This window comes from Callorhinchus milii, unplaced genomic scaffold (genome assembly GCF_018977255.1).
Source record: "Callorhinchus milii isolate IMCB2004 unplaced genomic scaffold, IMCB_Cmil_1.0 Scaffold4, whole genome shotgun sequence".
NCBI classification, from domain to species: domain Eukaryota; kingdom Metazoa; phylum Chordata; class Chondrichthyes; order Chimaeriformes; family Callorhinchidae; genus Callorhinchus; species Callorhinchus milii.
The window spans coordinates 50,568,769-50,595,636 of record NW_024704745.1 but is presented as its reverse complement, the minus strand read 5'-3'; the positions used below and the strand labels follow the sequence as shown (position 1 = coordinate 50,595,636).

Here is a 26,868-nt window from a genome sequence, read left to right as displayed (position 1 = left end):
GTAAGTGTGTTGATGGGTCTGAATTTCATTTTCTGCAATTCAATGCAGCAGATAAGTGCGGTAGCGATAATACAAGTTAGGAGATGATTTGCTTTATAAAATACGACTAGTGCAAAGAAATCTAAGTGTTTCTTTGTAGGAAATTGAGTGGGACTCAGGCATCCATGGAGCCTCACAAGTGAGAGATCTGGGTTTGATTCCCGGCAGGGTGAAACGTTGGGCAAGTTTCCTTACTCCACACACCTGATAATAATCCCTCAAGAAAAAACGAAATAATAAATTGGTCACTTCAATCCACGACTATTTGTGGGACACTGCTGTGCATAATTGACTGCCACGTTTCGCCCATAAATATACAGTCAATTCATTTTACAGTATATTCTGTGATGCGCTTTGAGACGTCAATATCAAATGCAAGGATTAATTATTATTATTATCATTATTATGTATGACTTAGGCGACTATCTGATTTATAAAGATAAGACTTATGCAAGTCTTACTGTAGCAGTGAAAAATCTAAGGTAACTGTATAAGTATTACAACTGATATGTTGTTTGTATTCATTTTTAAAACCAGGAGTCAGAAACGATTTGATATTCTGTCTGTGTCTGAAATCCCCTCGCCTTATCACGTCTTCAAGACGTCCCAAAGCGCTTCACAGAATATACTGTAAAGTGTAAAGTATATTTTGTGGGCAAAATGCGGCAGCCAATTGCACACAGTGGTGTCCCACAAACAATCGTGGATCGAAGTGACCATTTTTTTTAAGGAATTATTAACCTTGAAAAAGCGTTCCGCCAATCAACTAACAACTAGGTTTTACTGCTAGGTAATAATAATAATAATAATCCTTGCATTTGATATAGCGCTTTTCACGTCGGGAGGATGTCCCAAAGCGCTTCACAGAACACACTGTAAAGTGAATTGACTGTATATCTGTGGGCGAACGCGGCAGCCAATTGCGCACAGCAATTTCCCACAAACAGTCATATGGATTGAAAATGACCAATTTATTATTGTTTTTGGTTTTGGAGGGATTATTATTAGGCGTGTGGAGTAAGGAAACTTGCCCAAGGTTTCGCCCTGCCTGGAATTGAACTCAGGTCTCTTACTTGCAAAGCGAGTGCTCTAACCACTGAGCCAACAGGACTCCTAGGTCCACAGATCATTCAAGTCAATAGGTAAACAGAGGAGTGTGGAGTAAGGAAACTTGCCCAACATTTCGCCCTACGGGGAATCAAACCCAGGTCCCTCGCTTACAAGGTGAGTGCTTTAACCACTGAGCTACAGGACTCCATCAATCCCGCCTAAAAACCTATCCCACTTGGTCATCTTCCCTTCACCCCTCCACCGAAGGGTGGGTTGGCATCCAACTCTGTCTTTGTGAAGTGCTCTGACATGTTATGTTACGTGAAGGGCACAGCATAATTGCAAGTTGCTGTTGTCCTGGCTCATCCATGTCACTTCAATTTGTCCTTTACATAGGGAAAGCTTGGGAGCAGGTCATTGAAGCCAATAGAGTGTTAGTGGTATTGAACAGTGTGGATGTGGAGTGGATAGGAGGCAGGGTATGTGTAAGGCAAGCTGCTTCATGGGTTTATGGAGACTTTTAAATGTGGCAAGAGCTTTTCTATGGGTCAAGCACCTGACTGACCAAAGACAATATACACATATATATATATATTATATATATACAATATACACATATATATATATATGTATTGGTACTTACTCAATGGTCATCCTTGTGACGGCATCCAGACTTATGAAGCCCGCTGCCATGAAATTGTTCTTGTACTGCTCCATCTTGATTGAATCCAGCCAATCATTTACTGAGACAAACAATGGGAATTCAGGGGCATCTCCCGGAGACTCAGGTAATCTGTACCGGAGACAACATGGAAAAGGATCTTCATTCATTGCGCTCATCTTACAGACATGCCACTGATGACCCCTCATTGAAGATGTTCATCACTAATAGTCCTCCCATTCGTGCATATGAAACAGGAGATTATATGAAACTTATATGAAAACTCAGATCACTTTACAAATATCTCATGAAAAAAATCATTAAAGGCAATTTTAATATTTTTTTCTAAAATATCACTAAATGTTTATAATGTTAACTTTAAAGCTCTCTTGGCATTTCAGATTTCATTATTCAAAATCAGTGCATTAATAAACAACCAATATGGTATTCATAATGCAGAGAGATCATTACATACAGAACAACACGTAAGGTTGGTGTTGCATCAGGAACATGATATGATGAAAATATGTTAAATCAAGAATAATGTGAGAGCCTGGGAACATATTACAAAGATGTGCCAGCCTGGCTTATTTGGAAGCACTCTCATCTCTGCATCAGATGGTTGTGAGTTCAAGACCCACTTCAAGACTCAACTCACAGTTTAGGTTGACACTCCAATGCACTGATGGTGGAGTGCTGCATTGTTGGAGCTGCTGTCTTTGAGATGAGATATTAAACTGAGATTCTTTCTATCTGTTCAGGACGACATTAAAAATTCCATGGCACAATTTGAAAAGAAAATTGATTTTTTCCAGGTGTTGAGAAGTTCCTTGGAATCCTCTTATTTGGAGTGTTCCTGTCTTACTGGGGTGTTACTCTCTTTTATTGGAAAATAGCATGTACCTTATTCAATCTATTCAGTTTGTCCTGGCAGTCAGTGTCTAGGTTCTATTTTATTCCACTGTACAGATATATGCTGCTTTTAACTACATTTGAAACAGTGGAAATGGAATCGTTTAACTTTTTGTGTGTATATATATATTTATGTACAATTGAGGAAACCTTATTTTAATCACAATTATTACACAAGCATTAAGTTGTAATGGGCCTTCGGGACCAAGGTAGTGTGAGGGGAATTAGTTCTGGTTGTCAATGTATGTAAATTCGAGATGTGTCATCTTTCATTGAATATATTTCCTGACCAAAGAGCATGTTTGGTTATAAATACTAATACAAGCACACAGGTAAGTTTGACTCAACAACTGAAAATCAATGAGATCGCACATGAAGGCTTTTATCATAACAGTACTGATCATGACATTTCTATTCACACAGACGATATAGAGTAAAAATCTAATAATTAGAGATTAACCCTAAATGGCAAACAAAGACTTGTACATAAAAATATACTCACCAGAGCCAGCCCTGATACTATAGTGGAGAGAGCTGCAGCATACAAACCAGGAGCTAACTAGTTGGAATCCTGGTCTGTGCTGAGGTTGCTGGTCTCAACCAGGGCTGCAGAGGACTGCCCCCAAATTGGCCCCAGCCTTCTCAGGGACACAGAAGGGAAATCCAGCCAGTATTCCTGCTCTTGATCACCCTACAGGACCCTTTACTGGTTTTGTGCATGTGTGGCAGGTGGATTGGAAGAAATCAGGTCCATCTGTGACTGCTGTCAAATGGCTGGGGCCGACGCTCACTGCGAAGGCATGATAATGGTCACTTGGATGGGAACCAGAGGGTAATTAGTGCCCGTGGATCTACACCCCAGTAACGGCAGACGAGAACTGGAGCAGAGGCCAGAGGGGAGAAATTTAGGAAAAAATAATTGTACACGCTAAATTTATGAAACAGTATACTCACCCATTCATCTCTTCCACCAGGATCTGAAGGCTGCTTGGATTGCGAATCACCTTATCCAAGAAAGTGACAATTTCAGTAAATTTGGGTCTGTGATTCCTTTCTTTTTGCCAGCAGTGGAGCATGAGCTGATGAAGGGTGGCTGGGCACCCCATGGGAGCAGGCAGTCGATAGCCCTCTTCTATGGATAAAATGACCTGATGGAACACAGGACTTCTGGGTCATCAGGTAATCATTAATATATGAAGGAAACATTGAGTTTGCCCATGCAAAATAAACTGTAAGAATAACTTACATCTTGATTAGACATCTCCCAGTAAGGCCTCTCACCGTATGACATCACTTCCCACATCACAATCCCGTAACTCCACACATCACTGGCTGAAGAAAACTTCCTGTAGGCTATTGCTTCAGGAGCAGTCCATCGAATAGGAATTTTTCCACCCTTTGCAGAGAAATAAGGCAAAGTGATTTAACTGTATTACAGAGGATTAAAAGTGACACTTTTTTCTTATTCCACTTAAAGTCTTGTCTATGCTGGCATGAAATTGACAGTTTGATGGGCTTGTTTCACATTCACCAGTTTCTTGAAGTTTTCTTCACACGTGAGTGCACACAAAGGGGTGAGTTGACAGTGCCGAGAATGCAGCAGATTTCCTTTCTGCACCAAGTAATAGATTTAAACATGCACTTTCAAAACCTCGCAGTGACTAGATATAAAGCAGAATTCATCCCATACTTTCTGGAATTCTCTGAGGAGCTAACAAAATTGGTTAATAAGGACAATCCAGTGAATATAATCCACTGGCTTTTCAAGTTTTTGATAAACTTTAAAGTACAAAGCTTATAAAAAAAATTAAGGATGATGCAATTAACAGTAAGTTAGCTAATTGAATTGAAAACCTATCTAGAAATAGAAAGTAGAAATGTCCATGAATGGAAAAGCATGATTTGGGGGAAAAGTACCAATCGAGGTTCTGCATGGATCTGTTCTGGATCCCATGATCGTCAACCTATTCCTAAAACATTATGATTTTTTTTACAGTATATCTTTGCAGGTGGCACAAAACTATTGTGGCATAAACTAAAAGACTTCAGAGAAGAACCCTAAGGATGATTCTAGGATTTAGGCCTCTGAGTCATGAGAAAGAATTTCAAACCTGAACTTGGTTTGGAGATATGAGCATGAAAGGGACATGATCGAGGTTTCTAAAGCACTCTGTGAGGAATGGTGAATGTTGCCAATAATTCCAAGTGAAACTCGGACTTTGATCTTTGAATTAGAGAACATGAGTATCTATAACATTACAAGGTGTTAATCACAAATTTAGATCTGAAGGACTTCCACCCCTCCCCAATTCACCGACAAACACACCATCTGTCACCACACTTCAGAGTAAAATCCTGTAAAGGGTTTTGAGAGGTTTCAACATGATAAATCTCTATGAAAAAGCAAGAGTTATAAGAAGTTAATATGTAGAAAATAGGAGTGTAATTTGCAAGTGTCATCAAATGATTTGTAATTGAAAATACTGCAGGTGCATGGATTTGTCTTAGGTTAACCCTTTGAAATTGCATTTGAACTCAGATGGAAGCCAATCTAAGCACATCCTTTGGTCAAAATCCTGCTTCATGGGAGTTGGAACCTAGATTAGCATCTGAGGGGCGTTTCAGATAGCTGCCCTAAAACATTCTGCAGGACTTGCTATTTATTGTGTGAATTTTAGATCCCTATATTTCCCAAAAATACAGTTCCAGGAAATACCTGCTAGTGTGAATTGTAGAGCACCAGTAACAACAACAACTTGCACTTATATAGCGCCTACCATGTAAGGTAGCATCTCAGTTCCCATGCACAGGAGAATAAAATTTGATAAAAAGCTTGAACTGGATTTGCATTGAAATTCCTATTGTTCTTTTATTTCTCTGTGGGATCTGTACAAGTATTAGCACCTACATGATCCACCTCTTCATAGAATAAGATCTCTGTTCAGTATTTCTGTGGATTCTTCCCACCAAATCCTCTGTGGTGTCAGTTAGCCACTGGAAGCTCTGGTGAAGGAATTACACTTTTATAGCTTAGACTATTTTAATGCTTCTTAGAGTATCAGTGTACATCCATTAGGTTGAAAGTTTTAAAACCTAACTTTGTTTTAGCTTCTGTGACCACATACCACATACTGTAACAGAAGTGCAGCAAAGCTTTATTTCATCATTTTGATAACACCCCTCGAACTCTGTAGAGACATGATTATTGTACTAGGAGGACTGTTGTATACTATCTGTCCTACCAGTTAACACTGTGAGACCATGGAATTATTATCAATTAGGGCTGGATTCAGAATAGTTTTACACAATGTATTTTTCCCCATTGGGAGATGGAATGAGAATTCTTAGGCTATTAAACTGTAGACCTTTAAACCCCAACAGTGCTAGGGGGTCTTTAGCCTTTGCTGAGCTGAACTGAAACTCCAGCCAAGAGGTGAAAGCATAGTTTATCATACTTTTTCTATAACACAGTGCAATCCCTGTTGACATCTTAAGTCTAAAGGAAACATAGCTACCTGTATTTGTATCACGTAATTCAGTTTCTGCATATTTCTGACACATTGCAGTATGTGTAGTTATATATTCTGAGTCCGGGAGACATTGCTTCCCATCAGCACTCCACTGTATAGTGACAATAAAATTATCCTTGATTAGAATTTTCTGCAAAAAACTCTGCTCAGCTGTCAAGGAGTTCTTCTAATGAGCATATCTGTCATATCCTTTACTTAAGAAAACTTGCTGGAGGACATCTGTGTTAGCAGAGAGTTTTCCTTTTACATACCAAATAATGAAAGGTATTTCTGCTAATGTCAAGGGAAGGTATAAAGAGTACAGAGTGTTCAAGCTTCGTCACTTCTCTCGGGTTTGGTAATAGAGAAAATGAAAAAGAAGACAGAAATATCAAAACATTCCCTCGACTCATTATAGCATTTTGTCATCCATTATATAAAACAGGCCCAAAGCAAAGTATGACACTAATGGAGTTATAAATATCACACTCGAGTTCACTTATACAGTGTTCTTTTACAGTTTTAACTTTATTTCTTTTTCTGATGAATAATGTATGGTTGATTGAAAATATTGCAGTTGTCAAGCATTACTCATGCAACTTAATACTAAGTTGGGCAAGTTTGGGCAAGTTTCCTTGTTCCACATGCCTCTGTTTGCTCGTCAGTAATAGGGAAACCGGTTGTTGGTCGATTGGCGGATCGCTTTCTGTGGGTAATAATCCCACCCCCCAAAAAAAATTGGTCACTCAATCCATGACTGCTTGTGAGACGCTGCTGTGCACAGTTGGCTGCGACGTTTTGCCCACAAAATACACCGTCACTACATTTTACGATCTAGATTGTTAAATGCTTTGAGATGTGACGATGACGTGATAGGGCGCTGTATCAAATGCAAGGATTATTATCATTAGTATTACTATATACAACACTTATACTGTGTTAACCATCTGGTCACTCGCGTGGTTTAAACAATATTTGACAATATGTTCAGAGAGTTATGTTTTCCCCCCAAAAATTATAAATAAATTGAATCAACTAGCTGTTAAAACAATTTATATTCCAGCCAAGTTATATAAACTATAAGCTTATAGTTTATTAAAGTGCTGGTCTAGGTGATTGTTACTTGCAATAAAACAGTTATTAAGGGATTCTTTATACTGTCCTAACATTATAATTTATTTTACCTTGTAGGCTATCTGGAATCTAATTTCAGAAAAGTTGTACTAATTGAAACAATTTATTACTCTTGATTACCGAACCTGACATGAAATCCTTATATCCTAGCCCAATGAATAATACTGATGAGAAGGTGTGAATGATGCACTGGAGATAATTCATTAATTTTTTTAGGGTCTACATCGTTCCATGAAATGACATCTTCAATAATATTTTATTCATTCTCAGTTTGGTTCACTTGGCAGCATTCTTGCCTCTGAGCCAGTTGTGAATTCAAGCCCCACGTTGGCACTTAAGCTTACAGTTTAGGCTGACGTCAGTCCAATATTGAGAAGGCATTGCAATAACAGAGATGTTGATCTTTGGATGAGATGTTAACTTGAGATCAAGTCTAGCTTTTCAGGTGTATGTTAAAGACCAAGTGATAGTATTGGAAAAGAGAAGGAAACCTCCCAGCGTTCTGCTAGTTGGCATTAGAGGTGGGTTGTGCTGCACTACCGGTAAGTGCGGTTCACAGAACACCCATGCTCTAAGCAAATGTGTGCTCAAATGGGGCGAGTTCTAATGGGGCTGCTCTTATTTCCCCACCAAAGTATTTGATACGCAGGTCAAGACAGTTGGATTCTCATGATAATTCTGGATAATGACCACCACTTTTCTTCAGGTTATTGCCACTAGGGGACAACACCTGATACTCAGGGTGAGAACTAATCAAATGTACAAACAAAGTTGCAATTTGATTGCAGCATTGCTCTTCATTTTCTCAAGCAAGCACCATAGCCTCTTAACTCATCATCTCAAACATACAAGCACTAACATTAACTCCCAAACAGCTGTAAGCTGTTGATAATAAAGGTTTATTCCAATCTCCTGGAAATGTAGACTTTGTGCTGGGTAAAGATGGGACATTCATTAATGTACTCTTTGCCTGCAGATTGCCAAAGCTAAACCTTCAAGTCAGATGTGCAAATTATTCCAAGACACTGAGAAAATCTTCATTCTCCCGTGACGTTTCAGGATAACCAACTGTAGTTCAAACACAGAGGCACAGAAGCTTGAACTCAATGAGATTGCACAATGATTTTTNAGTTTACACAAGAGACACATGAGAAATGAATCTATCATTCGCAATGACTACTGGCTGTGCTAGCCAATCCAACTATAAACAAACTTGAGGCCCAAGGCTCTGCTTTAAGACTACACAAGCTTAGTGTTACGCTGTCTACTATTTGTTTTAATTGGTAGCATCTTGTCTCACTTGGTTGCACTGTGATCTCCATGACAGAAGGTTGTGACTTCAAGCTCCACTCAGAATTGAAGCTCATAGTTTAGGCTGACAATCCAGTGTAGTAGTTGGGAAGAGTGCTGTTTTATAGGAATTCTTCAGATGATATTCTATGAACTGAGGACCCCCTGTATGTTCTTCAAGTGGACTTTAAAAAGATCCCATGACAATATTCAAAACGAGAAGGGCGTTTTGACCATTTCCTGGCCAAATTTCTCCCCAAATAAATTGTTGATTCAACTCATTGGCTGTTTGTGAGGCCTTCTGCTGTTTTTTTTACAAAGACAGTGACTGGATCTGACAATTATTACTCCCAAAGCATTCTGAAATGTTTTGACGTGCTAAGTTACTTTAAAAAAGCCAGATTTGTTCTTTCCAATTTGCAACCCATCACTGTAGCTAGCCTTTAAAACTGTGCACAGCAGAGATCTCTGAGAGCCAGGCTCTTATGCCAAGTGCATTTTTAAAAGCAGTGCAAGTGGGTGGCTGTGTTTACATCAGCCACTTGTACAGTGCTGAGGTGAGTGGGGAAGAAAGCAGAGCTCAGTGTGTGCATATTTAGTTGTGTGCATTAAGTGCTGCTCGGTGACCTTGTCCTGCCAGTAAAATTTTGAATACAAGTTATGATGGAGTCAGCTCTATTCTAAAAAGGGCACAGAGTTCTTGTCTGAGTTCTTTTTAGCCTTTAAACTGAACATTTGACAGGAAGCTGTGTTCTGGCTGCAATTACACTGGGGTGACAACTGAGATATTGAAATGGGTTAATTAACACCAATAGTACATATTTGTTGAAAATAGTGACCTGATGATAATTAACATATTGGAAGTCTTCCTCTAACAATAATTGCACTGAACGTCTGACAAGCAACTTTAGACCAACAATTTGCAGGATTCTGTCTTTACCATGACTTATTTTGGACAGTTAACCTGGTATACCACTAACTTACAGTTCAGTGCCATGCATATCGAGAATGGCATCATCTTTGCCAGGAAGGGGGAAGAGAGAGGGTTTGCCTACAGCACACCCAGGTGCAACTCAGTGTGCTATCCTGAGGTCACTAATTTCAATCCATGGGTTAATCAGTGTATCAAATATTGCATTGTTCTCCCCATTATAAGGTACAACAACTTGAATTTATATAGTGCTCTTCATGCAGGATGACGGGGTTGCATGTCCAGCAATATCGAGGAGGGAAGGGGTGGTCGAAGAGGTAGGTTACAAGGCAGGACATGAAGACAGATAGAGTGGGGGTGAGACCGAGTGGTAGAGGGAGGGAATTCCAGAGGTCAGGGATGTAGAATCTGAAATCTCGGACACCGATTCTGAAAAAGGAGCTTTTGTGAATCTGACAACAAAACTGCTGAGGTGTTTAGTTTCTCAAAGTCAGACTCACAGCACAGACATGGGTAAATTGCAAGAATCAGTCTATTGGATGGACTGGTGAGGTACATTACATTCAATCTTGTGGCTCGCATCAAATAAAGTGCTAGCTCTTTGTCTTGAGGCAGTTGAGTTCAGCAGAAATGTATGTCTACCAGAAGCTGGCATTGTAAATTGTCTTATCCTCTGCTCTTGATGTTGGTGATCACTCTCTGCCTGATGTTCCAGTCCCTGACAATCTTCAGAGGAGGGCAATTCATCACAATTATTGTGAATGGCAGGGCTTGGAATAAATGTACAGAAACGCATCACACAGAGAATAATAATAATAATAATCTTGGCATTTGAAGTAGCGCTTTTCACGTCTTCTAGACGTCTCAAAGCGCTTCACAGAATATGCTGTAAGAATACAACCATGGGGATCTAGATTTGGTGGCAGATCTGTTGAGCAGCGGAAACTGAACTGATTAACTGAATTGAGATAGTTACAGTGCTGATTGCTGTCCATGAAAGTAAGATGATTTCTTTTGTAGATATCCTTAGAACAGAAGCAACCATCCTCATCAATATGGAATTCCAACCATCGTCATTTATATGGAAAGGAATAGTTTTGCACAGAGTTCATTGACATTGAACTGGATTGAAAAATGTTTGTTTACCCTCTTCCCAACCCCAACATGATATCTTACTGTCTTAACTGAAAAATATTTGGATGAGAAATTAAAACACTGTCCTCTCTGCCTCTCTGGTCTGCTAGCACTATTCAGAATGAGAAGGGAAGTATATCCTCTGTGTCCTGGCAATAATCCTCCAGATTGATCAGTCATTCACCTCATCAATGTGTCTGGTGTAAATGACGAGCACATTTGCCTACAAAAACAGTCTTCACACTTGATAGTTATTACTAATAAAGAGCTTTGGAATGTTTCAATGTGATAAAGCAACTATAATAATGTAAGTTCTCATTCTCTCTCTTTCACTCTCACTTATGTAGTCTAATAATGATTCAATATTATTGCTAATAATGATTAGCAAACAGTGTTGACTTACGGTTGTTGTATACGCAGCTTCAGGATCATCTTCAAGGACTCTGGAGAGACCAAAGTCCGACACTTTGCAGACAAGATTACTGTTGACAAGGATGTTGCGAGCTGCCAGATCCCGGTGGACGTAGCCCATATCCGAGAGGTATTTCATGCCGGAAGCTATGCCTCGAAGCATGCCTACTAGTTGAATAACTGTGAAATGTCCATCATGTTTCTGGATAAAACAAAAATTTGTAAAAGCTCCTTACAAAATCTGCAATTATTGATATGCTGATGAATGGTAAATTCTCTCAACAAATCTGTGTCAAATAATATATTTCTTCTCATGTTGCTTTGTGATTAAAACATCACTGCCATGACAAATAATACAACAATGCTTTGCCCTTAAATACTACAGTAAGATAATTACTGTATTATTATATGATTTTATTTCATAATCCACTTATTATCCTTCAATTCCAACATCAAATAGTTCAACCCATTTTTTGTAGTTCATCCCATTGACTTATCACAACAGAGCATGTTTAATACTATAAATTTTGAGTTAATCTTTTAATCCTTTCTTACCTATGTTACTGCAGGCTTCTTTTTCTGTCAGCTATATTTCATCTCCTAATTCCATCTACTCTTGTCCCAGTTTCTTTGATAACTTTAAATTGTGTTGAATCTGTTTTCACAGAATTGTTTACTTTAATAAAGTGAAAGTCATAAATATGACTGTCAATCTGGGACTAAGAGTAATGGACTTTTGCAGCATTGAAATTGCACCTAATACTAGATCAAATACTGTTTATTAACTGTATTAACTGTATTCCAGAACTCTGCAGGTTGTGTGTGCTATTCTGCACCAGGCTCTGTGAGGTCGGCTCCACTGGCTCCCCATCCTCCAGGGCATTGAATTCAAGATTTTCATTCTCACTTTCAAATCCTCCATGGACTCATCACACCTGACTTCTGTGACCTTGTGTTACCCCACAGCCCCAGCCACTCCCTCCTCTCAGAAATCACTGACACTTCATGTCTTTTTACTAATCCGCTCAGTGGGAAAGCTTTCAACCTTTCTGCCCTGCTCTTGGGAACTCTGTCACTCCCCCTTAGCCCCTTTTCCTTCCCATTTTCAAATCCCATCTTAAAGCTTTTATTTTTGTCTGTGCTTTCATGCACTTTTCTCCTCCTGTCCACAGCTTTCCCCATTCCCTCACTGTACGCTATGGAGCATTGTGAACTCTTTGTCCTCCTGGTGTGAAAGGTACCAGATAAATGCAAATTGTTACTGTTAACTTGCATTGCCTTCCTTCCATAAAAAAATGAAAAACTACCTTTCACCCACAATATACACATTCAATCCACTTCACAGTAAATCCTGTGAAGCACTTTGAGATGTCTCAATGATGTGATAAGGTGCTATATCAAATGTAAAGATAATTATTATTATTTTGCATCTTACAGAAAATTAAGATTTTATAAAACATGTCGAGAAGAGGAGCTATCACCTCATTGAGGAGTTTGTAGTTAAGCTTACTTCTATTCAAAGCTACAGAAATCTACATTACAGTAGATTTTAGACTTCCAAAATGAAAAACAAAACATTTACGATACTAGACATGATCAGAAACAAAACATCATGCCATCACCATATGCCGTTCACTAACAGGATAACATTTCTTGCAAGACAATACAACAAGAATATCTCTTTAAAGGCACATTGAACAATGTCTGTGAAATTATTATCTTTTTAATTAGTTTTTCTAAGCAGGTCCCCATAGTTCACTCAATACTACAGCTACAGCCTCTTAGCCATAATAATTGTATTTTGAAACTCAATTTTTTTTGTTGAGATTTTTTAATGCTCTGGCAAACATTACAATGCCTTGGGAAATATTGCTATTCAGCAATTGACACTATGTCCAATTGTTTGTTAAAATTAATTTACAACGAATAACTGAAACCATGAGTTTAACACAAAGTTTGTTTTTGAGCATTGTTAAAACATATTTTTGCTTCAAGTCGACCTCACCCTCAGGAATGAGTCCAGGGATCCATTTTCCATGTATTCCACCACAATCATCACTGGTCTACCTGTGGATTCAGCAGAACAAACGTACAGGTACTCATTATATTGCAAAAGTTACAACAATCCTTGACTAGAAGTGAGATTCCATGAACAAAGCAGTGAGAAGGATTGCAAACAAATTTAGTTTTATGCAGACATACCGATATGGTCATTTTGTAATATCAGTGAAAGTGAAGAAGATGTACCAAACGCTAGTTGATTTAAATCATGGTACATAGAACTTGGGGCCAAAACTTAAGAACATAAGAATTTGTTAGGCAAAAGAAGACCAAAGTTCTTCTAGTTCGCCTTCCACTATCCTGACAGTCACTTGACATGTCGTGTCCCAAACTATACAGTGTATCCCGAGATATTATTTTCTAGCTGCAACTATCTAATTTTTTCTTAAAAGAAACAACATTTTCTGCTTCCACTGTCTCCCTAGGGAGCCTGTTCCATAGGTTTACTACTCGCTCACTCAACTAATGTTTCCACAGATTTGTTCTGAATTTACATCCCTTCAATCGCAGGCCATGTCCTCTGGTTCTACTGTTCAGTACAAGATAAAACAGCTTATCATGGTCTACATTATCTATTCCCTTCAGAATCTTAAAGACTGTAATCATATCGCCCCTCAACCTTCTCTTCTCCAGTGTGAACATGCCCAGTTTATCTAATGCCCACTTATGCCCACTCCTTGTAGTCCAGTCCCTCCATCCCCTCAATCATTTTGGTTGCCCTCCTTTGTATCCTCGCAATCGCTGCAATATCCTTTTTATATTGCGGTGACCAGACATGCACACAGTATTCCAAGTGCGGTCACACCAGTGATTTATAAAGTGGCAGGATTACCCAACTATTTCAGTTCAATATCGCCCTTTTAATACAGCCCTGCAACTGGTTTGCCTTACTCACTGCTACCTAGCATTGTTGCGATAGCTTCAATCAACTTGGGGCCAAAAATGGCTCAAAGGGGTAAAATAAACAACTTTTCATAAAAGACACTGAAATGCTGGATTTGGGTTGGCAATATGAATTGGAAAGATCATGGATTCTGCCAATGAGCAAAAGTTAGGGGGTGGGGGCAGTCAAATGATTGACCAGTCTACGAAAATAGATAGAATCTTGCAATGTTTCATAACTGATTATAGGACGTTCCATAACACATGATAAAACATAATTTGTCACCACACTGTAATCACAGATCCAGATCACTTTACTTCTTTTTAAAAGTTGTGGCTGTGCTTTTTTCAATAAACTTGCACATCACGTAATGTTCCTTTGAAAAGCTATAAAATAGCAACTGAAACCTTAATGATGTCCTACAAGATGAAACAGGTTGTTGTACAAGTGCTGCAGCTGAACTCTTGAGAAGCCACTTGTGTTTTTGTGTGAAAATTTGCATTACTTGTTAAAAGGAACTAATCTTTTTAGAGTTCACAGACATCTTTTATCTTGGTTAGAAAGGCTCAGGTTCCAGACAGCACTAAATGTGCATCACGAAATACTGGTATTGGCAGCACTTGATGAATCATTCTTACTATAGGTATCAGGTAAATCGGTTATGCCACAGCAGGGATTTAATTCCCTTCTCATAGGAAACAGTTGTCATTCCATTAAAAGATTAATTCACACTAGCCTCTAAACAGCAGATGTTCAAACAAAAGTTTGAAATGCTGGTTGCCAGTACAATATTTCTGGGATGAATAATAAAAAGTCCTAACTTTTTTTGAAAATGGTACAGGATAAAAACATCAATAAGTACAATAACAGCAAAACTAAAATTAGATTCAAACTGTTGAAAGTTTTAATATATATTATATACACACCAAATGAGTCTTATCTGGAATACAGCTGTTGAAAATAAATGTGGTTATAAATAGTGGCATTGATATAACCAGATATGCATTGCTCCTTAGAGCAGGATTTTTAAAAAACTTTATCCTTCATTTTTTCCACATATTATTAAATAGCTTTGAGGGCTTCAACCTCTGCATTCACAATAGACTTGCCTCTGAAGAAGGCTCCTGTTTGTGTTTGTAGCTAGGTAATACCAAGTGATTCACAACAAAACATGTATAACATATCACCTGTATAGGCCTTTGCCTCTCACATCAAATTAGGCGACTTGGAAGAGATTCATGCGGGAACTGATACGTGAGAATCCCATTCTTATGGAATGTCATTTCCAAAGCAGAGTTCCCGCTAGTCAGTGGGAATTCTAACAAGATTTTGCATTGAGAAGTGCCACAAAATCGGCCACACTGCCTATCCAAGTTGAAGGCAGGTTTGCTGTGCATCCCTTAAGGGGAATATGAAACCATCTTGGTTCACAAGTTAACTTTGAAGTCCCTGTGGAAAATTAATTCAAACATGACTTTTTGTTTTTGAAACCAAGAGCTTAAGAAGAATCAGCACCATGGGAACTGCCAGCATTTAACTAAGACAAATGAGGTATTTTAGTAGCTGGGGAGGAAACGAATGGCTCAGCAATGTACGTTTTAAAACATCACAACAATCTGAAATGTATTGTTGACCAGATTCCTGTAATTCATTATAGCAAAAGGCTAAAATTGTGCAAACAAAGCACACTTTTAAATAGCCCCCACTGTTTAATCGGAGCTACACAATGCTATCAAGAGCTAATGTTCTAATCAGGCAAATTTATACATTTGCCCCTCAAGTAATTCAAGCTAATTAGTATTAGACATGACTGCACCATCAAATAAAAAAATAACATTATCAGAGGGTGACAATAGTTATTACTGGAACAACAAGAGCTGACTAGGAATGAGACATGAGAAAACAGGCAGATAGCCAATGGGCAATTGAAGTTTACATTAAGGTTTTTTGAAAAACGTTTCAATGATTTGTTAATTTGTTTGATTAATTTTTAAAAAAACAAAAAAACATGTAAAGATTAATTAGCAGCTATGTGTGTACATGTTGTAGAACATACACTATTTGGTGTTAATGGTTTTGCTGGTTTCTCACTTGGATGTGAAACTAATTCAGGTTAATGCATATGCATAGAGGATGTACAGTATACATCACTGTCACTACTCAAATATTATCGGATCCTATCTCACAAAGAGCTGGCACTTTACTAATAAAGTAAGGATGTCCCAAGGCACTGGTGCAATTCCCCATATTAACTGATAGAGTCGCTTTGTTACTAGCATTCTCGCCTGTAGAACAGAAGGGTTTGGATTCAACTGGTTTGGAGCTCATAGACTAGAGCGAATCTACAGTGTAGTGCTGAATGAGTTGTTCTTAAATCAATGTCAAACTGAGGTGCAGTTCAGGTGGAAGTTAAAGATCTCACAACATTATCCGAAAAGAGAAGGTTGTGGAAGTCTGAACTGAAGGGGCGATGGCGGGAGCACAGTATGAGAGGCAGGATTTTACATAGATTTTGAAAACAGAGAGGCAGGGAGAATGGCAGAGGCATTTAAGACAGAGTTACAAGGGATAGGGCAAAGTAGATGAACATTTGCTCACTAATGGTGAAGCAGAGGAGTCAGGTTTAAGTTGATAAATATTTTACTTGAAATATTATTGGCATGTAATCAATTTACAGTTTGAGCTGTATATGGCTATAATAGTTCAGGATCTAATGGCCTGAGAGGAATTTCCTATAAAAGTAGGTTACAAACCATTAGGTAGGAGGGTAACAATATATTTTTTTATATAAAATTTCAATTTATAAATACAGTAATTCTGTAATTGGTAAAGTAACTATCACTTACCGAATATAAGTATAAGCATGTGGGGTGTGGTGGGGAGGGAGAAAGTGTTGTTAAGCGATAAGAAAAAAGAAAAATATGAATTACTGCTTCATTGACCTGAGCTTTCTTATGCAGCTGCACGTTTTCCATCATTCTATGAACATAGCATTGTGTATATGATGACTGAATTAAGAATGAGATAAATAGTCCAGGATCTAATAGTCTGACAGGAATTTCCTTCAGAAGCAGAGTACAAACTGTTGGTTAGGAGGATCAAAATCTATTTTAGATGTAACATTTACATTTATGAATACATTAATTCTCAACACAATACAATATTTTTATATTACATTCAAAAATCATACAATGAAATGGTTGGTGACATATCAATTTGTAGAATTTGTGAGAAACGCACATAGGTGTAAGAAAAGTGCAATACTTTTTGTTACGACTCCCTCCAAACGGACAATGTTTGGGTGGTCAAACTGGCCCATGATGCTCGCTTCCCTGAGGAAATCCCTTCGTTGACGATCCATATAACCTCCTTTTAGTGTCTTAATAGCCACAGGAATCTCCCTCTTTCCAGGTATCTTCAGTCGACCACTGCACACTTCACCAAATTCTCCTAAAAATACAGATGAAAAGAAGAAGAGATTCAGAATGAGGGCAGAACCAACAAACAAGCGTAGGTAACCAATGTGACATTGCTAATCTAAGCTCTTATTTTTACATAGCATTTTTGAAAAGCCCAATAGATCACAGGAATTGATCCACTATCTGTTGAGTTACCGAAATAGAAAATCGTGTTCTTGTTCTACTGATAAAGGATTCCCTGAAGAACAATAAGCCTAAAATAAATATTTCTTCATGTCACACTTCCTGAATATGTCTACATCACAGTAAGTCTGTGTTATCTCACTGTTATTATATGGGAAATCTAGCACTTACAAAATAACACTGTTACTGGGTAAATATGCTATGTGTTCTATGAGGTTTAATTATTGCAATAGAAATAGTTACTAAAATATTTGGAATGCTGTACAGTGAATTGTAACTATTATACCAATTCTGAACCATGATACATTAAAGGATTCCACTATAAATTATCCAGTGAATGCAATATGTACCTTAGTCTCCCTGCGTATTCTTGTAATTAGAATGCTTTCAGTATTTAATGTTTATCCATAACTTTTATCATGAATTATCCTGGCTGCTGTTGTATTGTTAACATATCACAGCTTTTAATATTGACTAACAGTTGCCTTCTGGTCTATGCTGACAACTCCACTGGACATGATACTGCTGCTATTTTAGAAACCAGGCAAAAAAAAAAGCTTCTGCGGAATAATGCATGGTGATGAGCAGATGATGTAGTGGGTTAGAACTCTGTTTAACTGCTGGCATGTGGGATCATATCCAGCCCTATTTGATAGAATGAGAATCTCTGCTGGCTGTAAGGGTCTAGATGAAATAAGTTTTGTCATTTTCAACAACAACTTGCATTACTTAGCGGCTGTCATGCAGGGTAGCGACCCAGAGCGCTTGACAGTGGCGGAGCACGACACCAAGCCGGGGTGAGGGGGAAGTGACCGTAGGCACGGTTGAGGAGGCAGGTCTTCAGGCTTGACCTGAAGCTAGGGAAGGAATGGGCAAGGTGGAGGGATAAAGAAAGAGTGTTTCAGAGTTTTGGGGAGTAGTGGCTGAAAACGAGGCCAGCAATTGTGGAACGGAGGGCATGAGGGACATGCAGAAGGCCGGAGCCAGTCGATCGGAGGCAGCGGATTGTGGGTTTGGGGGTAATCAGATTGGAGAGGTAGGGAGGTGCTGGGGCATGAAGGGATTTGAAAATGAGTGTGAGGATCTTGAAATCGATCCTTTCAGCGATAGGGAGTCAGTGGAGCCTGTCTAGAACTGGTGTGATGAGGTACAGAGTTTAGTGCAGGTGAGTAGGTGGACGATGGAGTTTTGAATCAGTTGGATCCTGTGCATGGTGGACCTGTGAAGACCGGCAAAGAGGGCATTTGAAATGTTGAGTCGGGAGGTGACAAATGCATGGTCGAATGTTTTGGCTGTGTCTGGGGTAAGATATGGTCGGAGGCGGGCAATGTGGCGGAGGTGGAGGTCCTGCTCAGGGAATCGATGTGGGGAAGGAAGGACAGCTGTGGGTTGAACCTGATGCCTAGTTTAGTGAGTCTGAGGGATAGGCCGGGGAGGTTGAGGAGGTCAGAGCCACAATGAGCTCTTCTGTCTTGCCAACATTTAGTTGTAGGAAGTATTAGCACTACATTAGTAGCATTTCAGCATGCTCTGAAATGTTATTAACATAGCATTTCTGAGCATCAAGAGTTTGTTTAATTCTTAAATATGCTCTTTAATTTTGAAGCCAGTTTTCTGTAAGAAAATTAAAAATCCAACATAGAATTTAACAATTTTCCAACTTCTGCATCCACTGAATTGCTATATGCATTCTTAACCTTAAGAGTGAAGAAGTCTCCACTTGCTCCACAAATAAAAAGAAATAATGGAGATTTTAGACACTAATAGTCTTAGGATTTATGGGCCTCAATATAGTATTCATCCCAAGAGTAAGTTATACCTTTAACTCTTTGAGGTATATTGTGCCTATCTGGGGAAAAAAGCATGTGTGAACAAGTATGTATTGCGTACTATGTGGATAAACCCACGTGCACAGAGGGTTTTGTAGGTGCTCTTATCTTATGTAATTAACAACCAATGAAAAGAATTCATTATGTAATTAACAATTCCCATTTATTGGCTGGTAATTGCATAATTCAGGATGCCTGTAATTCCCTTTGTACAGATGTTAATACACATGTGGGGAAAAATTCCATTGAGCATTATGTGCACTGCCTTTGGCAATGTCAACTAATAGGATTTCCTATTAAATTGTGCATCACCAAAAGGGCTGCAAGTATGCTCCGTGATACATATGTGCATGCTTATGGTTTTACAAATTGTTGAAATATATATGTTTAATGACACGCTTGAACTGAAATATAGAGTTCAACAGATCAACAGACTATCAGATGTTAGAAAATTATTTTGACTAATGTTTGTTAATTAACATAAGTGGGGATTCGTCTGCGATGTTGCAACAGATGAGAATTGAGGCTATACCATGTCAAAATAGACTTCTGTAAAATAGTTTTTTAATTTTCAAAGTAAAGCTTAAATCGAGTGTATAATAAAATAAATATAGACTGCAATTTTACAGCTAACAGACAAATAATTGCTTCTTGTGTTAATGGGATTCATTTGTGGTGTTTCTTAAAAGAATTTTCTTAATAAGGAATCTGAGTTGGGCAAATGTGGACTTTTTCTGCTAACTTGAAGTATGTCACACCAACCAACATGAACTCCTCTTTACCGCAATCTACTTTCACAATAGAATTTCCACATGCAGACGGGGTTTCTAAGAAGATTCTGAGTCAATTAGACAGCCTGATAGTTAAATAGAAAAGATTAACACCTCGAAACAAATGACCTTGATGAGTTGTTAGAACTGTTTCTACTTCTTCCCCAAATAGAAGCTACACCAACCAAACTTCGATCAATTTGTGACTAATTCTTAAACTATGATTTTTATGATTCAGGATGTGGGTGACACCCACAGGGCAGCCAGCATGTATTGCCCATCCCTGGTTACTTTGAGAAGGTGATGGTGAGTTTGTTTTTTAAAACATTGCAGTCCTTGATGGCAATGTACACAATAGTATTATGAAGGGAGCTCAAATATTTTTACCCAGATTGTCCCCATAGCAATCAAATGCATTGCGAAACATGTTATTTTCATCAAGGAGCAGCTTCTATCACTGGGATAAACAATCTCAATATCTAAATCACTTTATCAGTTATATTAGCATCGTAAGCAGTAATGAAGATGGTAGCAAACTGCAGGAGGACATAGACAGACTGGCAGACACATGGCAGATGAAGTTTAATGCAGAGAAGTGTGAGGTGATGCATTTTTGGAGGACGAATGAGAAGAGGTGATATAAGCTGATGGTACAATTTTAAAGGCTGTGCAGGAGCAGAGAGACCTGGGGGTTCACATATACAGGTGTTTGAAGGTGGCAGGACAGCAGCTGTTTTGATGGAGCTGTTTAAAAAGTATATGGGATCCTTGGCATTATAAATAGAGGAAGTCAAAAGCAAGGCATTTCTGCTAAACCTTAAAAAGTCACTGGTTAGGCTCAGCTGGAGTATTATGTCCAATTTTGGACACCACACGTAGGAAGGATACCAAGGTCTTGGTGCAGAAGAGATTTACCGGAATGGCACCAAGGATGAGGGATTTTAGTTACGTGGAGAGACTGGAGAAGCTGAGATTGTTCTCCTTAGAGCAGAGAAAGTTAAGTTGAAATTTAATAGAGGTGTCCAAAATTAAGAAGGGTTTTGACCGAGTAGATATGTAGAAACTGCTTCCACTGGCAGGTGGGTCGGTAACCAGTGAACACAGATTCAAGATAATTGGCAAAAGAACCAGAGGGGAGGTGAGGAGTCATTTTTTACACAGAGAGTTGTTACAGTCTGGAATGCATTGGCTGAAAGGGTGGTAGAAACAGATTCAATAACAACTTCCAAAAGGGCATTGGATAGGTACTTGAAGAGGTACAATTTGCAAGGATATGGGGAAAGAGAGGGGGAGGGGATTGATTGGATAGCTCTTCCGAAGAGCCGGCATGGGCACGATGGGCCAAATGGCCTCCTTCTGTGCTGTAATATTCTATGATATTTGAAAATTATATTAACATTGTAAGCAGTGAGGAGGATGAAGTACTCTTCATCTCCCCTCTGGTTCTTTTACCAATTATCTTGAATCTGTGTCCCCTGGTTACCGACCCACCTGTGCTATAATATTCTATGATTCTATTCATGAATAAGCTAAACTGTCACTGATTCGATTTCCTGAAAACAGCATTGATGAATAAAGTTTCCAGGATGTGTTACACTGTAATACAAGAACTCACCACTTAATCGGCTCCCAGTTTTCTATTCCAGCATGAAGCAGATTGCAGTAACCTAGTTTTAAGACTAGTACTCTTTGTACTAGATATGCATGTTTTAGTTCAGTATTATGTTCCGTTAAGCATGAGTGTTTTTAAATTGGGCAATGTAATTTATAGTAAATCTTGAAAAATGTCCATGGTTGCTGACCAGTTATGATGCCTTATATAACCCACCTAACATTGAATAGTCTTACGTGATGTCTAGCATAAAAATTATTTTTCAACCAACAGAGGCTCGAACCCCAAAGTTTAGACTTGTTTTAAACAAGTAATGAGTAACCAATTTGACATCAAAACTCCTTCAAACACTGTGAATGCATTTAAAATTATGCAAAGTATAAAAAGTATTTAACAGTATTTTTTAAATGACCACGTGACTCAGATGGTGAGCAGACTAAGGAAACACTAGGAAGTAATGCCAGATGGGAAAACAGTATTGAGAGGCGAGGAAGCCATATAGAATAATTCAGGGAAGAGCTTGGACCAAAGCATTCAATGATGAAAAAAGAGATTATATTGAATGGAAGAATAAGATGTAAAAATAATGTACTTGATCCCAAATGTAAAATATGGATATTTTTGAATGAGTTATAATTAAGTCCATTCTAGGTGGAAGAGAAGTATGGCAACACATTACCTGTATGATTTGTTTAGCATTCTAAGTTGAAAGCATACCGGATTTCAATTGGATTGTTAGCATAGCTGCATAAATTAAAATGCTTTTAGACTTGCCTTGAAGTAGTGTTTTACGAATTTGAATTTTTACACATAACTGACTTTTTCAAGCAAAATACAGCAGAAGGCTATTCATTGAATCTCATACTCTCAATGCTATTTTTTCACGTCCTCCCGGCAATGCAAATGTAATTTTGTTGTTGTTTTCTAAAACATAAGCACGTCCTTGTTTCTACGATTTTTTTTAATGCATTTTTGGTTAACTCACTTTGCTCTATGTGAACAGTTGCAACTTTGTTTGACAAGCTGTTTCAAATATTTGAATAAAATATAATAAATCTTCTGTGCAGAATACTACAAGATATTTAGTACACAGTTTTCAGCATCAGATATGACTGTGTATGTTAATGAACCATTAAGCAAGAAAACCAAACATCATCTTTGAATTAGAACATCTTTGGATCAGTATATATCTGCTCTGCAGTGAAGGCAAGATTTATGAATACATATCACATTATATTAAATAGAAGTTTACACGAGTCAAGTCTTTAAACAGGAATACTTGGATCTACTGCCTTCTGGGCTTAATCTATGCTTTCACAGATGGAATAAATAATAATGTTTTGTGCCAAGAATTAATATGTCAGATCAGCAGATTGGGAGACATTTTTCACAAATTGTAAAAATCCAAATTTGCATAATGTTACTTCACTGTTGGCTTTTAAACATACAGATTCAGGAATGCTGATTTTAGGACCAGAGGCCCATAGGCAGGAGAGAGCATGTGCAAACTACAAGTGAGAAAACCAAGAATAATCACGAATTAAAACACATGTGAAAAATTGACAAAGAAATGAAAACTGATAAGAAACAAACAAAATACAAAAGGTATCTTGAGCATGTCGGATGCCTCTTCTACTTCAGCATTAGGAAACAGTTTACATTTCTTGCTGTCTTTTGCTGATAGTGATTATGTGATGGCTGTTTGGAAGTTAATTTAGCTGAGGTATTCTTACTGCATAAAGCTTGGGAGCAAAGCACAAGTGGTTTCTGAAAACCAAGATCCTCAGGTCAAATTGTTGTGCTGCAGAGTTAAAGTCGCTATATTAAATATGTATTTATATTGGGTATAACACATACTAAAGCCTTTTCTTACTGCTATGCAGCAAGCCTTGTGGGCCCAGATATATAGTGCAGATGGTGAAAGGTTGATGAAGCCAATTGTGATGTTCATCCTGTGCTGTATGCATCAGGTGGTAAGCAATATCATTTATAGCAATGGGTTACTGGTAAAAGCGGTGGTTCACAACAGGATTCATGAGCATCCACATTGGAGTCACAAGGGGGGAATCCTACCAGAAACCAGCGATGTGTCATGACTAACTCACGGGATTCCTGCTCCAAAAGCACCGGCAGAAGATAGCATGTTTCATGCAAGATGGCCAGGATGTACCATTGTCAGTTACCAGCAATATATAGATTGGTGAGTCTGACTGTCATTAGTGAATCCTATTGCCAACCACTCCATTGTGTGCTATTAAATAACAGGGAAGCCTGTGGCTAACCAGCTGGATCACAAAGGTCTTTTACAGTCCTGTAAATTCTCATCATTGTAAACCTGAGGAACATTGCCCCGTAGATCAATTTGTGTCCCGTTTTTTTAAACAGTAGTTTGAAATAAAGGGTGTTTAGCTCACTTGCATTTCAGGTCTCAACCAAGGTCATAAGATAGATTTTCAAATATAAATGAAGAATTCCATCTCAAGGAGAGAACATCTGGTATACGGGGAATCACACAAGTGTCTGTTTGTGGGACATTGCTGTGGGCAAATTGACTGCCATTAGCCTACAAATACACAATCGCTACACTTCACATTAAAATCCCGTTTCTTGCTTTTAGACTTCTCGACGATGTGATAAGATGCTATATTAAATACAAAAATTATTACCATTATTATGTTTAAGAGTGTACTTCCTGATGGAGTTCAATATAACTTATGGTGGTGATAGATATGTGGTTCAGATATTTGTGTACGATACTGTTGACTCTGCTAATTGTGGTGAGACTTTGAGATGGCCACATTCTAGATTATCATGTCTTCCTGGCAACAGGAAAATGTGTGAAGAAATCTATGAAATGGACTCTCCCAAACATTTGACAGCAGAGGTGATTGAAAAGGTTTTGTGCTGGACTGTAAAATATTATGAATTCTGTATCAAACTTACTTTAGAGCTTCAGGGTGAAGAAGATATATGATGGAAATGATTGCACTCCTAGATGTGGTGAGCACTGCTTGCATAATCTGTGTATAATACATGGGTTGTTTTGGGACATATATACATGCGACCGCCAGGAAGATGGAAGGTGAATTAGATGGACCTTGGTCTTTTATCGTCTAGCATTTCTTATGTTCCTATATGTACCAGACTGTGCCTTCCTATTGAATATGGTATACACTAAGAGGTCTGTATGCTTGACTATGCCTTCCTCCATGGTATGGTATACATTGACTAAGAGGTCTGCATACTTGACTGCTCCTTCTTCCTGGGTAAGTTACATACTATATACCAGACTGCCCCTAGTGGTTGAAGCAGGATGCAAGGTGGTGAAAGTGCGAGATTGATGAAGCAAAACCGCAAACAAATAAAATGAACACAATTAATAATAAAAGTGAAAATTAAGGATGAATGAACTGTTTTCATTTGACTTGTACCTTTAAAATGAGCTAGTTCATTGTTGTGGTGACAGCATAGGTGCTTCTTCTAGTGAGTATATTGTTCTCTTGAGATCCATGACCAGCACTATTCCACTAACAACCAGATAAATAATTAAGAAATAGTAACTTAAATAAAGAAGATGGAGCCTGATGATTGTAGGAATAAATCATACTCACACCCTTAGGCTGACAAGCTGTGCAGTTTGTCCATTATTATTCAGAGCCTAGTGTTTTGTTGTGTTTGTTTTCTTTAAATCAGCAATTTTGCTTTTACAAAACGTGTAATGAGTCGGGTGGTATTTTCTTAGCAGTTGTTTTGCGATGGATTCATGAAAGAATTTACTCTCACGATCATGACCAACATCAAAACTTCAAAGAAAATCCAATAATGTTGCAATCTATTGTGCTTTTGTGAATTTCATTCTACTTATAGTTGAAAAGTACCTCTGCAGAACAACATTTTTCAAAGGCTTCATATTGTAAAGGAAAAGTCAAGCTGGAACAGTGCTGTGTCATCCTTAATATGAAGGAGAGTCTTGTTTTTTCTTTTACCTGCTCCAATCACTCTCTCTATGCGAATTCTGGAGGGATCTATTTCTTTCGCAAATTCATGCACTGCTTGAGATGGGTCTTCATAAGTATCAGGATCAATGTATGTTCTCATCCCTGGAAATCTGACTGGAAAGATTTAAAATACAATGAGAAAAAAAACCCAGCATGACACAGAAATCCTTGTTTTATTTACTGGAAGATCTCCTCACAAAGCAGCAGCTTTTCTCTAAGTATTTAATCACAGCACAATGAGATAAGCTTAGAAATGTGCAACAATGTATGCAGCATAAAAGTCTATTTAATGTGAATTTGTGAAAGGATTCTTGCTTCTCCATGTGGAATTGAGGCCCGGCTAATTTGGTTTGTGAATTACAATAGGAGACAGATGCTTAGTAATTTAAAATACATAGATGATGAAGAAATTGTGCTGGTATAATTAATTCCACAGTGCAGCTTTTGGTTTGTATTAGTCAGCATGCTACACTTACAAAGGTTACAATCAGAGATGTATATCTGGAGTATGGAACATGGATGCATCGATATTAATCTGAGCCCACATTATACCTACTCTCAGAAAACAAAGTATTTATTCTTTATCCATATATACTATTAAAAAAGACAACTGCTTTTCGTAATATTGGAAATAATTATAGATACTCAAAAAACTACATTAAAAAGCTACAATCCTTGGAAGCTGCATTGTTTAATAACAATTCATTCGTATTGAGCAAACAATAACGTATTTGAGTCCAGACCTTGACCCTTGCAGGAAAACAACCCATATTCAGGGGCAGGAGTGGCACATCGGGGTAAAAACATCATCCCTTGCACCTTTGGGACCTGGATTCAGAAATGGTGAGAGATTCCTCTTTGGCAATCTCAACTCAGTGTCCATTAATTGCTTGTCCACAGTATGAAAGAGTTTACAATTCAGCGAGAATAAATTAACAAATTGCACTCAGATATCTTGAGCAAAATTAGTCTGGAGGTAATGCTAGGGTATGGACTTGTAAACATTAGGAGCATTAAACTCAATCGTTTGCTTCTTTGGGAT

The 26,868-nt window shown here is 38.2% G+C and overlaps 1 protein-coding gene across 1 annotated transcript in view; it reads right to left on the bottom strand.

Annotated features, from left to right (window-relative positions):
* The window catches only part of epha6 (eph receptor A6), a 309,294-nt gene that overhangs the window by 638 nt on the left and 281,788 nt on the right, over positions 1-26,868 (bottom strand). Inside the window, exons 11-17 of the mRNA XM_042334275.1 lie at positions 25,815-25,940; positions 17,256-17,465; positions 13,077-13,138; positions 11,064-11,273; positions 3,909-4,058; positions 3,617-3,810; positions 1,733-1,882 (exon numbers count right to left, since the gene is read on the bottom strand). Coding sequence (XP_042190209.1) covers positions 1,733-1,882; positions 3,617-3,810; positions 3,909-4,058; positions 11,064-11,273; positions 13,077-13,138; positions 17,256-17,465; positions 25,815-25,940 — 1,102 coding nt within the window. The remainder of the gene's footprint in view (positions 1-1,732; positions 1,883-3,616; positions 3,811-3,908; positions 4,059-11,063; positions 11,274-13,076; positions 13,139-17,255; positions 17,466-25,814; positions 25,941-26,868) is intronic.